General features: G+C 35.3%; 1 protein-coding gene across 3 annotated transcripts in view; it reads right to left on the bottom strand.

Moving 5' to 3' along the window:
• The window catches only part of LOC125647972 (protein cycle-like), an 82,677-nt gene that overhangs the window by 12,155 nt on the left and 55,240 nt on the right, over nt 1–15,282 (bottom strand). For all 3 annotated transcript variants that reach the window (XM_048874852.2, XM_048874853.2, XM_056142189.1), the window contains 4 exons: nt 14,298–14,415; nt 6,233–6,406; nt 3,584–3,830; nt 1,684–1,790 (listed from right to left, as the gene is read on the bottom strand). In XM_048874852.2, coding sequence (XP_048730809.1) covers nt 1,684–1,790; nt 3,584–3,830; nt 6,233–6,406; nt 14,298–14,415 — 646 coding nt within the window. The remainder of the gene's footprint in view (nt 1–1,683; nt 1,791–3,583; nt 3,831–6,232; nt 6,407–14,297; nt 14,416–15,282) is intronic.

Raw genomic sequence — 15,282 nt, 5'->3', positions numbered from 1 at the left:
CTCAATTTGTCTGTTGGAGGCAATACAACCCAGTCTACACAAAGCATTCTTCTAACAATTTCATGCCAGTAGATGGAAAATAAATTGACCTTTTTGCACTTAATATATGGAAAAATTCATCATATAGAATTTGATAGTTTCAAAAAAATAAAACATATTAGGAGTATTGTCACTTTTAATTATAAGATAAGTTACAAAGTTTTGCCTTAAAATTTAAAATGGAAAAAGTGGAGGTTATAGATCAAATTTTTGGTCAAAATTTCAGGTAAATTAATTTAGAGGTTTTCAAGAATTAGTGTTCTGTTTGGAAAAAGATATTGACCAAATTAATGAATTTACAACATTTTATTTCCGGTGAATTACAAAATTGAAATACATGTCTAGGGGTATAAATATTGACAATACACTGGATTCCTAAACTTCATAAAAACCCTTACAAAGAAAGATACATTGCTGGATCCAGTAAGTGTTCTACCAAGCCCCTATCTTTGCTCCTCACAAAAATATTAACAGCTGTAAAGGAGAAACTTCAAACGTACTGTGCCACTACCATATGCCAGAAGTGGTGTAAATCAAATGTGGATTCTAAAAAACTTTTAGTAAACTTGAAGTCGATTTTCTCAAATCAACAACATCAAAACATGACTTTTCAACACTTTACACAATCACTCCTCATGATAAATTAAAGACTAGACTTTTTGACATCAGAGACTGTTGCTTCTTCTACAAAAATGGAAAACACAAATATTCATATCTAGTGATCAGTCATTGAAAAAATTACTTTGTTAAACACCACTCTAATTCCACGCACAAGTACTCTGATGTTGACATAAAAAATATTCTGGAGTTCCTCATTAACAGGTCTTTAGTGATCAGGTCTTCCAACAATCTGTTGGAATTCCCATGGGCACAAATTGTGCTCCTTTATTAGCTGCCCTGTTTTTATATTCCTATGAAGCAGAATTTATTAAAAAACTTCTACGTGAGAAGAAAAAATCTCTCTGTGACCTTCAGTTTGACATTTAGATATATCAACGACGTTTTATCTATTAACAATAATAATTTTCATTCTGAATATGTCGATTCGATACATCCCTGTGAAATTGGAAAAAAAAGACACCACAGAGTCGTCTTACACTTCATAGGCACCAAGATGACCACAACTACAGAGGCCGATATTTGTACAGTAAAACATGGTTACAGTGAACATGCTTGTAAGGAAGTCACATTTACAGCAAAGTAATTTTTATTCCCTGTAGCTATAAAACATATTATAAACTTATTGTATATACACGTGTAGAAATTAAATTTATAATGAATCACAATAGTTCATCCCCAGCACTTTGCTATAAGCATGTTTTACTGCATTAATGATTTACTGGATGAGAGCATGGATGTAGCAGTGAGGATATCTAAAGGCTGTCTACACAAGGGAAGATGTCGACCTCAACATGGCATCCACAGCGGTTTAGGATGAATGGTTTATCTTGCATTTAACCCTCTAGAAGTTTTTCATACAACTTTAAAAATCAATTGCAGAATGGGGTTGTGGGCCTCTGCTTTATGTCGGGCAATAGATAGGTCCTCTGTGACTCACATAATGAATGTTGTCCTCAACCAATGTCAACAACAGTATTGCATCATTTACAATCTAAAACAGCATATGATATAGAGTTATGTTACCTTTTCGATGTATATCAGACATGACAGAGATATCGTCTTGGTGATAGAATTCATAAACTGATGTCCCCAGCAATTCCTGAGGTAGGTAGCCTAACAGGATTGTTGCTCTGAAAAAAAGTATGATATTGTCAAGTTCCTGAATCTTGTAAATAAAAGTGTTTATAACAATGACTGTCAAGTTCCTGAATCTTGTAAATAAAAGTGTTTATAACAATGACTGTCAAGTTCCTGAATCTTGTAAATAAAAGTGTTTATAACCATGACTGTCAAGTTCCTGAATCTTGTAAATAAAAGTGTTTATAACAATGACTGTCAAGTTCCTGAATCTTGTATGAAAGTGTTTATAACAATGACTGTCAACTTCCTGAATCTTGTAAATAAATTTGTTTATAACAATGATTGTTAACTTCCTGATTCCTGATCAGGAAGTATGTAAAAATCAATTTGTGTTTACATGTCTGTATGCCAAATTACACAGAATTTTTTTTTTGGTTGAAGCCTTGGTGGATTTCATTTCTGAATGCTCTCATTGTTTGAAGGGTTTTTTTAAAAACAGATACAGCCATATAATTTCTGTGATAAAATACCCCATTTTCTAGCTAATGCCCATTACCAAATCAACTTACATTACATCAAATAATTCAATTCTAAAAGATACCCCAGAACTGATCCTGGCAGTACTGAGTTCAAAGGTCACAATAATTGAATTAACTGGTAAATAAGACAATATATTACTTCCTGTTACGGAAGTTGCAGATAAGACAGTATAATTGTGTAATTTCACATTATTTTCAAAATGGTCATTTGGGCTATTGGCTTATATTTTTACTAGTCAAATGAATTTCCATATCCTACTGGAAACTGCTGACCCAAAATCACAAAATAAACACATTTCATGCATTAAATTGACCATGATTTTTACATAATTTTGTTTACAGAGATAGAAACAGTTTCTATGCTCAAGAACGTTCAGAAATGTTTTGGGTTCTTTGAATAATAAATAATTTTACTAACCCGAAGGTGATAGAGTATTTATATAAGCACTTAAAAATTACTGGGCAAGCTAGAGGGCAGATGGTCTAACGCAAGCCTTGCACAAGGTTACCGCTTGAAGAAATGAAAAGAGCCATTGATTCTGTAGAGCACTTGAGGGATCAATTAAAACACTTTCACACTTTTCTGGAATTGGACTTGCATACATTAATGAATATTATTTAGCCAGCCCCCTCCCCAACAAAACTGTGGAACATCAATAATAGTGAGAGAGAGAGAGAGAGAGAGAGAGAGAGAGAGAGAGAGAGAGAGAGAGAGAGAGCAATGAACTCTTAATATAAAGCACAAAAAATGTCATTTTATTTGGATACCCACTTCTATCTATCTATCTACATAATATATATATAAAAGCCCTGAAAAGGCCACGATACTGTTGATTATTTAGAACTCAAATTTTCAACACAACCCGCGTCTTTATCAAGAGACATATATATATTACATGAACAAATATCACACACCACAAAAATATATATATATTATACACCTATTTACTGGCTATGAGGACAATAGCAAGTTTATTGTCCCCCACGACAGCAACTATTTCCTGAGGCGCAACAATCCAACAATCAACTGTCGATCGCTTTTGATTTGTCGATTCCATTTTTCATAATCCATTGTCGCCCGAATACGCTGCTAAAACACGATACTCAGATCAAAAGTTCAGGCCATCTCAGTTCCTTTTCACTTGTTCTTAATCTTTCATCAATATAATGTTATAAAACCAATAAATTACATCTTCTCATTCTGTCAACAAGTCTGGAGTGCGTCCACCTATTTCAGTGTAAAACCTTAAGCTTGGTGTTGTTAACTTCTTGTTTCAGTGACTACAATCTATGAAATAACTTACCCCTGATCAACAAATGTAAATTTTCCATCAATGCTCATTCGGGACACATATTCTACACATCGGACATTAATATTACTGTCTCTGTCCACTATCTTTCTGTCACATGACATTTTGATTTGTCCCACTGCCACTAAGCAGCTTAAGTCACAGTTATCCTCAGAATCTTCCTGCTCCTTAAGGTCTAGACTTGATGAAGGCCACGATTTGAGGTACCCTGTGCAATGTATCACAGTGAAGGATTTCCTGTCTGAAAAACATCAACTTATTTCTAGGTACCATCTTTTGAAACATACACATCAAGATGATGCAAATCGTAAAATCACATTTTTGTAAGGGAGAGAGGGTGCATGTTAATGTTCAGTGTTCATGATATGGAAATATAGGAATACATGGAATTCAAATATTTCATGAAAAGAGAAACTTATCTACAAAATAATTACTCCAATCCCAGAATCAAATCAACAACCCACACACTGCATGGTAATTTGTGAATTGGGAATTACACGTGAAGTCCTTGCTCGGCTTTGAAGCAGATTTTCCTGGGTATGCATAAATTGATATAGAAATTGATACTAGTTATTCAACAAACCATAACCGAAATTACTGTCCAATTTCTTTGAATTATGGGTAATGTAAGAGCAATGAGGGCATTCTGAATTCTCCTATACAATTCTAACAAACCAGACAGTTGTTCCTTGAATAGTTCTTTGTTACTAGTCTGCTTAACTTTGGCATTAAGGTCAGGGTTCAGACTGATTATTTCATGCTCATTCCCAAATTACTTATTTCCATACTTTACACAATTAACTCAATTATCATAGAAATAGACCACTTTCTTAGCATTCAATTCAAAATCATGTTTAAGGTAACCCTGACACTCATATACAAGTTGTTACTATTAAAAAAAGAGTACCGCAAACAGTACATAATACGCCCGTGAAATGCTTACATAGGGTGTTTTTCTTGTGCTATAATTTGTATAACTTTGCTTCAGGTAGTATCAGCCATCATGAGGCTGTGACAAACTTTCATATGAACAAAGGGTCTTAGCTTAAAAATCGAGATTTCCTCAAAATGGACCAAGTTCAACAACCTGTAATTTTTTTCAAAAATGGAAGAAAATCAAAATCCTCCCCCAGATGCACAACTTCAATACCCATACAAACACTCCACAAAATAAGATGGTCCTCACTTGAAAACTGTGGGAGGAGTTGGGCGGACAAATTATGTACCCTCCATAGAATATTAATTTCAAAATAGACTAAGTTCAACAACCTGTAATTTTCTCAAAAATTGTAGAAAATCAAAATCCATCCCACATATACATCTTCAATACCCATACAAACACTCCACAAAATAAGAAGGCTCTCATTTGAAAACTGTGGGAGGAGTAGGGCGGACAAATTATGTACCCTCCATATAATAATTATTTCCAAATAAAAGGGCAAAACTCCTGGAAAAAAGGTTGAAATGGATCAAAATTGCAGTATGATCTAGAGTGACCCACAAAGAAGCTACACAGCAAGTTTCAGCATGATATATGAAAGGGAAATGAAATTATAAAGAGAAAACCCCGAACGAACGGACGTACAGACATCACTGTACCATAATACGTCCCGTCTAGAGACGAGCATATAAAAAAAAGACTTCTTTTTCTGAAATCCTGTAATTTAAAACAATCTAAATCCATATAATTTGACATTTGAAATAAAAAAATAAAATAAAAAATTATTGCATGCTTTTCATTTTCAAACAAATACAATAACCAGTCTTCACTAAATAAGAAAGCTTTCATGTTTTAGTTTTCCTGTCTTATGTTCAGCTGAAAAACCCAGAACCCTGCACCCTTTGTTTACTATCTCCTATCCATCTCCTTTTAGCACTTCATTTAAACAAACTTGAATTGCCTTTACTCAATAATGCATTGGGCAGTTTGGTCGAGTCTTGAGAGCTGGCTCTGATGAGCCAATAGATATAAACATGAAAATACTTTTGCTTGTTTAGTTCTATATTCTGATATCAAAAAAAAAAAGGGGGGGGGGGGCAAAGCTGATGCTATTTTTTTTTTACTAAATCAAGCCCCTAAAAGCCCCATTTTTAACTTACATCATCCTCTGAATTTGGCCCCACTACTCTATAGATTCTGAAGTTGATATCTGATAAAACAATTAATCAAATAGAGATGAGATACAAACTTGAACCACTAAAGTCTGTGACTTATATTCAGGTGGGATTTAAACAATAGTACACAGTTATTGACCCCAGGGTCAAACAAAACCGCTGTTGTCAAAGGACACAGTTTATAACACCTTCAGTCTTTTTAGGATGTTTTTTTCTAGATGCACAAGGTTTGTTGACTTTTAACAGGACAGTGTGATTGCATATATTTATCAATGTATTCACTACTTTAAAAGAAAACATAACCAATATCCTAATCAATAATTACATTTTTTTGTGTTTCTGCTCTGCTTTTCAGTTAATGAAGTCTGTATTTCATAAGTTAAATCAGTGAACCTCGTCATTACGCAAACAAAGCAGTAGACCAAGAATCACGTGACTTGTATAGCCAATAGAAATAGGGCAGAGGTTAACAGTCAACAGTTCATAAACTGCAAGTTGATATATCATGTTGACTTGAATGATTCTTACCAGATTTTTTCTTGCGACTACAGAGCTCCAGATCAATGTCCTTCTCTGACTTGAGTCCTGAACATAGATCTGTTACAGAGCTCCCAGATTTCATCCGACAGAAAAATGATCGCCGAGCACCAGAACACAAGTACGTCGGTCGCCTAATCATCTCCGTCTTCACTGGCATCATGGCTGACAAAAAATAAATAGCATCACAGGTGTTTAAATTTTGTTAATAACTTATAATATTCATTTACCACTTCATATCAATGAGTTTGTAATGTCTAATTATACATCTAATCGATATACCTAAATTCAATCAATTAGAATTCAACGTTTGGAGCTAATCAGAACCTGACAACAATGCGAAGGGCTTTCTCTTCTATATCCACTAGTTTCTATTATTATCATATTTTCTATCTCAAAGTTACTAGCTTGTGCAACCTTGACAGACAAACCGGGTAATTACTAGAAATCCCCCCTCCCCTTTAGTTAGTTTAAGGAAATGTATGTAATGGCTTGAAGAAACCAGAGGTTAATCCTAAAGAAATACTGAAATTTCATTTTGACCAAATACACTATCATTTCCAACGAACCTAACAGAAATGGGTGATAGCATGTTACAAATTCTCCACTATTTCCATTAGCTATATGTCTTGTTTCTGCATACAGGATAAATCATTCCCATGAAGTGAATCAGAAAGAGATAGTTTGAAGAAGTAAAGAAACCAGTCAAGTGCACTCAATCGGCTTTGTGATATCTTTACATGCATACGTATATCTCGGTGTGTAGGTGTGCACAAACATATGCAATTTCACACCTACAATCGGGTCTCTGTTTGACTGTTGCTCTACCGTTCCTTTACATTTAGTCTGTAGCTTGGTAATTATTTCTCTCAAATTCTTTGTCTCAGACATGAGATTTTAAAAATACAACTTGAGAGTTTTAAATACAAGGAGTATTCTATTTTAGACACACTTTTGGATGCTGGTAACGTGCAATAAATCATAGGTTCAAATGGAGCTTCTTTTATGTACATGTAATTTATTCATATCTTATTTGAAAGATTCAATTATTCATAACAATTGTAATTTGATATTTCCATGGAGCAAAGCAGTGTTTTTATGGTGGGGGATTTTCATAATATCCATGCTTTAGAACTTTTATTTTCTACAAGCACATTATTGCTCAGAGTTGTGCAAACACCAAAACACAGATAAATGTTGAGTGAAAAGGGAATCATTGAACAACCATCTGCTTTAAAAATGCCAGACCTTGTCTCTCACTTCTCCATTATGTGCAAGCACTACTTAACAGGTGTTAATTCAACCAACATTATAACCCTTCAAATATCAATCACATGATTTGTAACCCATCTGAATATCCATTACAAACTACAGTCAACTCTCGATAAACCGCCACCTTTTGTTCTTATGAAATTATGGCATTATAACGAATTTGGCGATGAATTGAATCACTGCCATCTTAAAGAAATAGAGTTACTGTTCTTTTATATGCAAGTTATCTTTCCTCTATTTACAATGCTTATGTAAGTGAGTGATCCTATGCTGCTAAGATGTCGCCCACTGGCCTTCTTTTTATATAGACTTTTCCCATAAAACAGAAAAATGATTTGCAATATCCTGATGGGTACATTTTTCATGATGTCCTTGGTACGTAATGATTTGCTTTTTCTCATCGAAATTTAACAGGACCCTCTTTCGTGGCGAAGCCATAGCTAAATTGAAATGTGTTTCTTTGATGTATAAACAACTCGACTACAGTTCATCTGGAGTATTGTTCTTGTTTATTCAATACAACAATTACTGAGATCCTTCTGTCCAAGTGTACGCCGGAGATTGATAATGACCAATTTACTGCTTCACTGACCACATGCACCCATGGCGGTTTATCGAGATAATTAACACGTTGAAATAGACTTTTGTAATGAAAACACTGTGGCAAATGGCGATAGCGAATTTGGCGTTTTAACGTGAGTTTTAAGTAACAGGAAAAATGTTCCTAGAAAAATGCGGCGTTATAACGAAAATGGCGATGAATTGAGTGGCGATAATTCGAGAGTTACCTGTATAGATATGATATATAAATGTAATATAATTCAAAATCAAGAATTATCCATATGTAAAAACATGCATGTACAATGTTGTGAAACTCATTCATAAAATTCATATTAGCACACAAGCCAAAATTTACAAATTTCGAAAGTTTGATTTGTTGATGATCGATGATGATTGATTGTTTGTGGGTATGAGTGGTCAAGGTTATCATTTCACAGATTGGCACTTGGGCGCTTAATAAACCTCAGTGCTTAGATTAATTCACTGCACATTCTTTAACATTCTCTTAAATGCATCATATCAGGAACATCAACTCATCCAGTTTCAAAAGGAGGCTCACAATAATCTAAACTATCTGTTTACTGTTATACACCTAACATCTCACAGAAAACAATTCTCCATTTCTCCATACCTTTCACTTTCAACCCCCCCCCCCTCCCAAACCATTCTGGAAACACCGTGATATACTTGTTTAAAATCTCGTTAAATTTCACGGACGGTTTCATTCATTATTTTAAATGTCTCATAAATTCAGAACTAAATATCTTAATTTGTGTGTACTATAGGTATAAAAGCAAAGAAAGCACATGATATTGCATGATGGGTATATTGTGAAAACAAAATACATTGTAAGCAACATGGACAGAGCTGTCTTGTAATAATCTGAACCTGGAGAACTTCTGCTCAGACTCCTCCTCGTGTCCTCAACCTGTTCTCAATGTCTGAATCAGAGTCACAAGATTCCATGCCATTCGTGAAACAACAGCCAATCACTTCTTCTAAATACCCTATAGAGAGCAGGCAGCACATCATCTCAAAAAACTTGATGAGTTTTCTATGATGTTAGAAATTTCAGGGGAGAGCACATTTATTGGATTAGGAGGATCAACAGACACCAAGAGCCCCTTCAACATTCTACTGTATAACACAGAGAAGCCATGGAATAAATTACTCAACACCAGAAAAAAGAGACAGCCTTGGGAGCAAACAGAGATTGTAAATTGTCAGTCAGATCTAAACCAATCACTTACAGAAGCTGTGTTCTATGGTTGAAGTCTCCTAAGGTTTCACAGAAAAGAGAAAGTTTCTCACTGTAACATAATTAGTGATTCTACACTGTGCCACAATGGTGAAAAATTGGTTAATTGGTTAATCCATTTGTGAAATGCTGAAAAGTTTACTAATTCTTGTTCAGTTGGGTGCCATGTAAAGCTGGTACTGGATGCTTTTATACATTTCACAATCACTTTGTTCTCTCTAACAAGACACTTAATGGTTTAATTTACAATGGCATAAATTCCCAAACCATTAATTAACAAGATATCCATGGGCTACATCACTCACCTGAGTCACCCTGGACCAGTAACTTGAAGATTTTCCCTATATATTCGCATATAAAACTTGAATCCCCTATTGTTGCCCCATCCTACCCCCCAGGGGCCATGATTTAAACAAACTTGAATCTGCTCTATATCAGGTAGCTTTCATGTAAGCTTCAATTTTTCTGATCCAGTGGTTCTTGAAAATTTAAAAAAAAAAATTCCCTATATATTCACATGTAGAACTTTGATCCCCTATTGTGGCCCCACCCTACCCCCAGGGGAGGGGGACATGATTTTAACAATCTCAAATTTGCTCTATATCAGGAAGCTTTCATGTAAATTTCAACTATCCTGACCTAGTGGTTCTTGAGAAGATATATTTAAAGATTTTCCCTATATAATCGCATGTTAAACTTTGATCCCCTATTGTGGTCCCATCTTACAACCTGGGGCTGTAATGTTAACAAACTTGAATCTGCATTATGTCAGGACACTGATGTAAATTTGAACTCTTCTAGCCCAGTGGTTCTTGAGAAGAAGATTTTTAAATGACCACTCTAGTTTAGCATTTTCGTGATTATCTCCCCTTTGATGGGAGCATGCCCTTCATTTGAATAAACTTAAATCGCCGTCATCCATGGTTGATGTGTACTAAGTTTGACTGAAATTAATACAATACAAGGCATGCAAATGGAGAGGTGACTGTTTCTCTACAATTTTATGATAAGTATTCTGGTTGAAAACATTATTTTTAAATAAGATGTAAGGGGTCCATGGAATTACCGGAAACACCGTAAACACCAGGTAATTCCCGAAAACACCATTAAAAGTACCGAAAACACCAATGTATTATCAAAAAACACCTCTAGGATGATAGTTCATGCCTGTAAATACATATATCCAAAGTGTCATTCATATTGAAGGAGAATTGAATGAGCTATGGCTAATTTTATATCTTGTATTTCAGACTACATTTATCGGCGCCATTGGCGTCCATGTTAGCCAATCAGAATGTTGTTCCCGGCGGTTAATTCAAATTGAAGCTCTGGGAGGTGTTTTTTAATTGGTTATATGTTGGTTATATATAATTTATGGATAATTTTCATCACATATAAGATCATTAATTTATAGCAACTTCAACTCTGTATTTCAGTGTCTTTTAATAAAAGTCAGTATTCAATTTCTCACTTTATTTCACAAACATGATAAGATTCCACAATTCGTCTGCAAATACCTATATAATGTGGAATATAAATCAAAAGCAAACTGTATCCAAATTCATTACTTATCAGATACCCCTGTAGACGTTCACACCTTTTTATGAAACGTCGGCCCAAATTCTCGACATCCTGTATACAAACACCTGTGTCGAGTTATTCCCACCACTCGTCTGCTATATGTAAACCCAATGAAGCTGTAGTATAGCTTGTATTTATTTTATTTTTGACTGAGAGGGAGATAGACAGCTTAGCTGCAAGCACGTAACATCGTTTTAGAAAGAGGGGGGGGGGGGGGGGGCACTTCTTCATTAGTCCTAACCCGTACCAGCCGTAAAATTTAACATGTAAAGAAAACAAATTGGGAAATAAAAAGAATTATTAGAATGAAAGGGGATGTATAATTAATCACAAAGAAATTGTACTTTAAAGATTTATACTGAACTTTTTAAACTTCCTGTATCTGCATACATACTATAATCAATAATTACCGATGTTCTCTCTCTCTCTCTCTTGATGTTGCTTTCATTATTCAATACATCTAAATTAAAAATGATTTCATATAGAAATTAAAACTTTTAATAATCGATAGCGTATATAAATAGAAGCAACTCAAATGCAAAATCGTTTAAGTCATTTTTCTTTATATTAATATTAGTCTTTTTTTCATGAACTAGTTGCATTTGACACCGAGGTTTTACATCCTTAAATATTGATTACAGGCACGTATCCAATGACATATATCAATGAAAACATAAAGCACGAGAGAATAATAATTTATGATCACAAAATCAACGATAATGACTTTAAGCTGAGTTAGCGTCATCCATTTTTTGGATGTCCATAACTGCAGTTACCGATATCACTTTGACCCAGTCTGAGTTAAAATCAGACCCCATACTCATTATCATATCAACGATATGATAATGAGTATATAGGGTCTGATTTTAATCAGACTGCACTTTGCCCCCCAGTGATCATGCCGAATATCACTTTTTAAAAATGTAAATCGTAGTAGTAATACGGATTTAGGATATTCTTTGTAATCAAAATTAAACACTTTAGCAAACAATTTTGTTAATTATTTTTTTATTTTGGTCGACTAAATGCAAATCGGCCCTAAGGCACATGTATAAGTGAAAGTGCTTGCATTCGAAATTTAACTGCTCTCTCTCTCTCTCTCTCTCTCTCTCTCTCTCTCTCTCTCTCTCTCTCTCTCTCTCTCTCTCTCTCTCTCTCTCTCTCTCTCTCTCCAGTGATATTGGGTTAATAAATATAACTTTTATTTTGGATTTATGCTTGTTAAAATACATAAATCATAGTCATGTCGAATTTGAATTAACCGCCGGGAACAACATTCTGGTTGGCTAACACGGACGCCAATGGCGCCGATAAATGTAGTCTGAAATACAAGATATAAAATTAGCCATAGCTCATTCAATTCTCCTTCAATGTGAATGACACTTTGGATACATGTATTTACAGGCATGAACTATCATCCTAGAGGTGTTTTTTGATAATACATTGGTGTTTTCGGTACTTTTAATGGTGTTTTCGGGAATTAACTGGTGTTCACGGTGTTTCCGGTAATTCCATGGACCGGATGTAAGTACAGTTCCTACTGTATTTAGTCCTGAAAATGTCAAGGTGAAATCTAAATCTATGGCAATATCCAAAATGGTTATACAAGATGAAGATAAAAAGAGTTGAAATTTATGTACTTTACCACAAACAGAAAATCAACAGAATAATACATGCATAATAAGATAGTTTTGTTAAATAATTTTTGTTCTTGGTGTCAAACAACATATACCGTATACTATGTTTACTTACTAAAGTACTCAGAACACTAATGGCAAAAATTCAATACAAACACTACTCTGATACAATATCATATCTATAGGGACAAAATGGTATATCAAGTATTGGTTGTTTCATTATTAATTAAATACATTTTCAACTGGGTGGATTGCTTGATCCACTTATCAAAGCATAAAATGCTTTATTTCTTGCAAAATGTACCAGATGACCTCACGTCACATCGATTGACATGTGGATCACAATCTAAGAATTGCTTACATATTTAGTTAGCTGTGTCAGATTGGCTGGGAGCGACCCCGGGCATGATCTTGTCTGCTATGATACCCGCTGGGAGTGGCCTCGGGCATGATCTTGTGTGCTATGATGCCTGCTGGGAGCGGCCCCGGGCATGATCTTGTCTGCTATGATGCCTGCTGGGAGCGGCCCTGGGAGCATGGTCTTGTCTGCTATGATACCTGCTGGGAGCGGCCCCGGGCATGGTCTTGTCTGCTATGATTGGCCCCGGGCATGGTCTTATGTGCTATGATGCCCGCTGGGAGAGGCCCCAGTTATGTTTCAGTCGACTAAGATGTTTGCGGGTAACAGCCCGCTCACGGTTCTGTTTAGTAGTGGTCTGCTTTGATGCTCGCTGGGAGCGGCCCCAGGCATGGTCCAATGCTTGTATGTCTAATGGGATCGGTCCCAGGTCATCTTTGGTGTTCAAAGCCCACTGGGATCAGCCCCAGGCTTGATTTGTTGCATTAAGGCCCACTGGGACTGGCCTTAGGCACACTTTGTTATTAGCTTTATACATAGTTTTCCAATTAGGTCAGGTTTGAGAGTTATTTGGTTTGGATAGTAATGAGTAGCCCCCAGAACGCCAAACTTCAATTTATGTTTCATGTGTGGTATTTTATACAAGAGGTATTGATATGCCCATGTATGAAGTTTTCATATTTTGGGAGTTTTCATGTGAACCCAAATAAACTCAGAATTTACATTCTATTGGTTGTTTATGAACAGAATAACAGCCATTTTTGAAAATAATTCATTCAGTATGGACTAGGGATGAATTATGATGAATTAATGCTGTCAAGTTATCAAGCTTCATTGACCGGGGGTGGGTCCTCCTTCATTAAAAACATTGATATAAAACATTGATATGGAGGGAAATTCTTAATTCATCAGTTTTGGTTTCATTTTTCCCAGCTGCTTTATATAAGTGGACTAGAGTTGTTTAATGTGAATCTGTCTGTGAGAATTTCAACCCATATCATATAAATAATAAAAAATAACACCATATGAGTTTTGTAAGCATGTAAATGTGATGCATGGAAAAACTATTTTGATACAGATCATGTATATCCACAGCAGGAAATTTTCCACCTTACACAAGCAGATATGATCCCAGTTTAAAACAGATTAATATCATTGCATAAGACTAATAAAGCATGATGTTGGTATTCACTATTGTAAGTTGTACCACAAAGGCTATTTATTATATATATTTTTTTTATCAACCAGTTTTTCTTTCCATTTTTACACATCAAAGGATGGACCTGCTCACTTGCTTTGTTTCCCCCCCCCCCCCCCCTTCACATATTAAAGAATGGACTTGCTTCTTTTTTCCGCTTCACATATCAAAGAAGGTATCTGATCACTTACTTCTGGCATCAATCAGCCGTTCCCTGGGATAGATGTCAGATGCAGACAATTGCTCCTTGACCTTGTTGATGTCATGTGGATGGAGGTAATCCAAAAGGCTCTGACCAATCAGATCAAGCTAGACAAAATAGACAATAGAGATCTGGTCAATCAAAAGATTGGAATAAATAGGGACTCTGGCTAATAAAACTAATGAATAAAGGCTGAGGCCAATCCGATCCAGCTAGATCACTAACAAGAGGCCCACAGGCCTTATCGGTCACCTGAATACTAGTGAAAAAATATCACTACTTCCATGGGCTTGAAATCTAGAAAAAATTTCCTGTTCCGAATATCTCAGCTAAATTCTAATGTTCAGCAACAGTATAAAACAAGATGTGTTCTTAAAACTCCACTGCCCTCAAAAGTGCATACACTGATGAAAGGCTTTAAAGAATAGGTGTATTAACATTAAAACATCTGCAAGTATGCATTTAGATTTTATACAGTATCAGCAAACTTACACATAAATACTACATACTAATTTTGGCCCTACCCTGGGGTCAGAACCCTTACTCTGGGGATCATCAAATTTACAATTTTGGTAAAAGACTACCTGCTCTATCCATTTACTTTCAATTTAGTATAAATAGCACTAAAGAAGATGTTATTCAGGTGTTTTACACATAAACACTATATAACAAGTTTGGCCCCGCCCTGGGGTCAGAACCCCTACCCCAGGGATCATGAAATTTACAATTTTGTTAGAGGCATTCCTGCCCTACATCACTATGCATTTAGTTTTTCTTACACATGTACAGTTCTAGAGAGGAAGATTTTTGAAAATTGGTAAATTTTGGTCAGTTTTTACCCCGCCCCTAAGGCCCCAGGGGTGCAGGAGTCCTGAAATTTACAATTTATGTTCCCCTTGTTCCAAATATGTTTCATACCCGATTTGAAAAGAATTGGAATGATAGTTATCAAGAAGTTAAAAATATTTATTGTT

This window comes from Ostrea edulis, chromosome 6, assembly GCF_947568905.1.
Source record: "Ostrea edulis chromosome 6, xbOstEdul1.1, whole genome shotgun sequence".
Classification (NCBI taxonomy): domain Eukaryota; kingdom Metazoa; phylum Mollusca; class Bivalvia; order Ostreida; family Ostreidae; genus Ostrea; species Ostrea edulis.
This window is presented reverse-complemented; position numbering and strand designations above follow the sequence as displayed.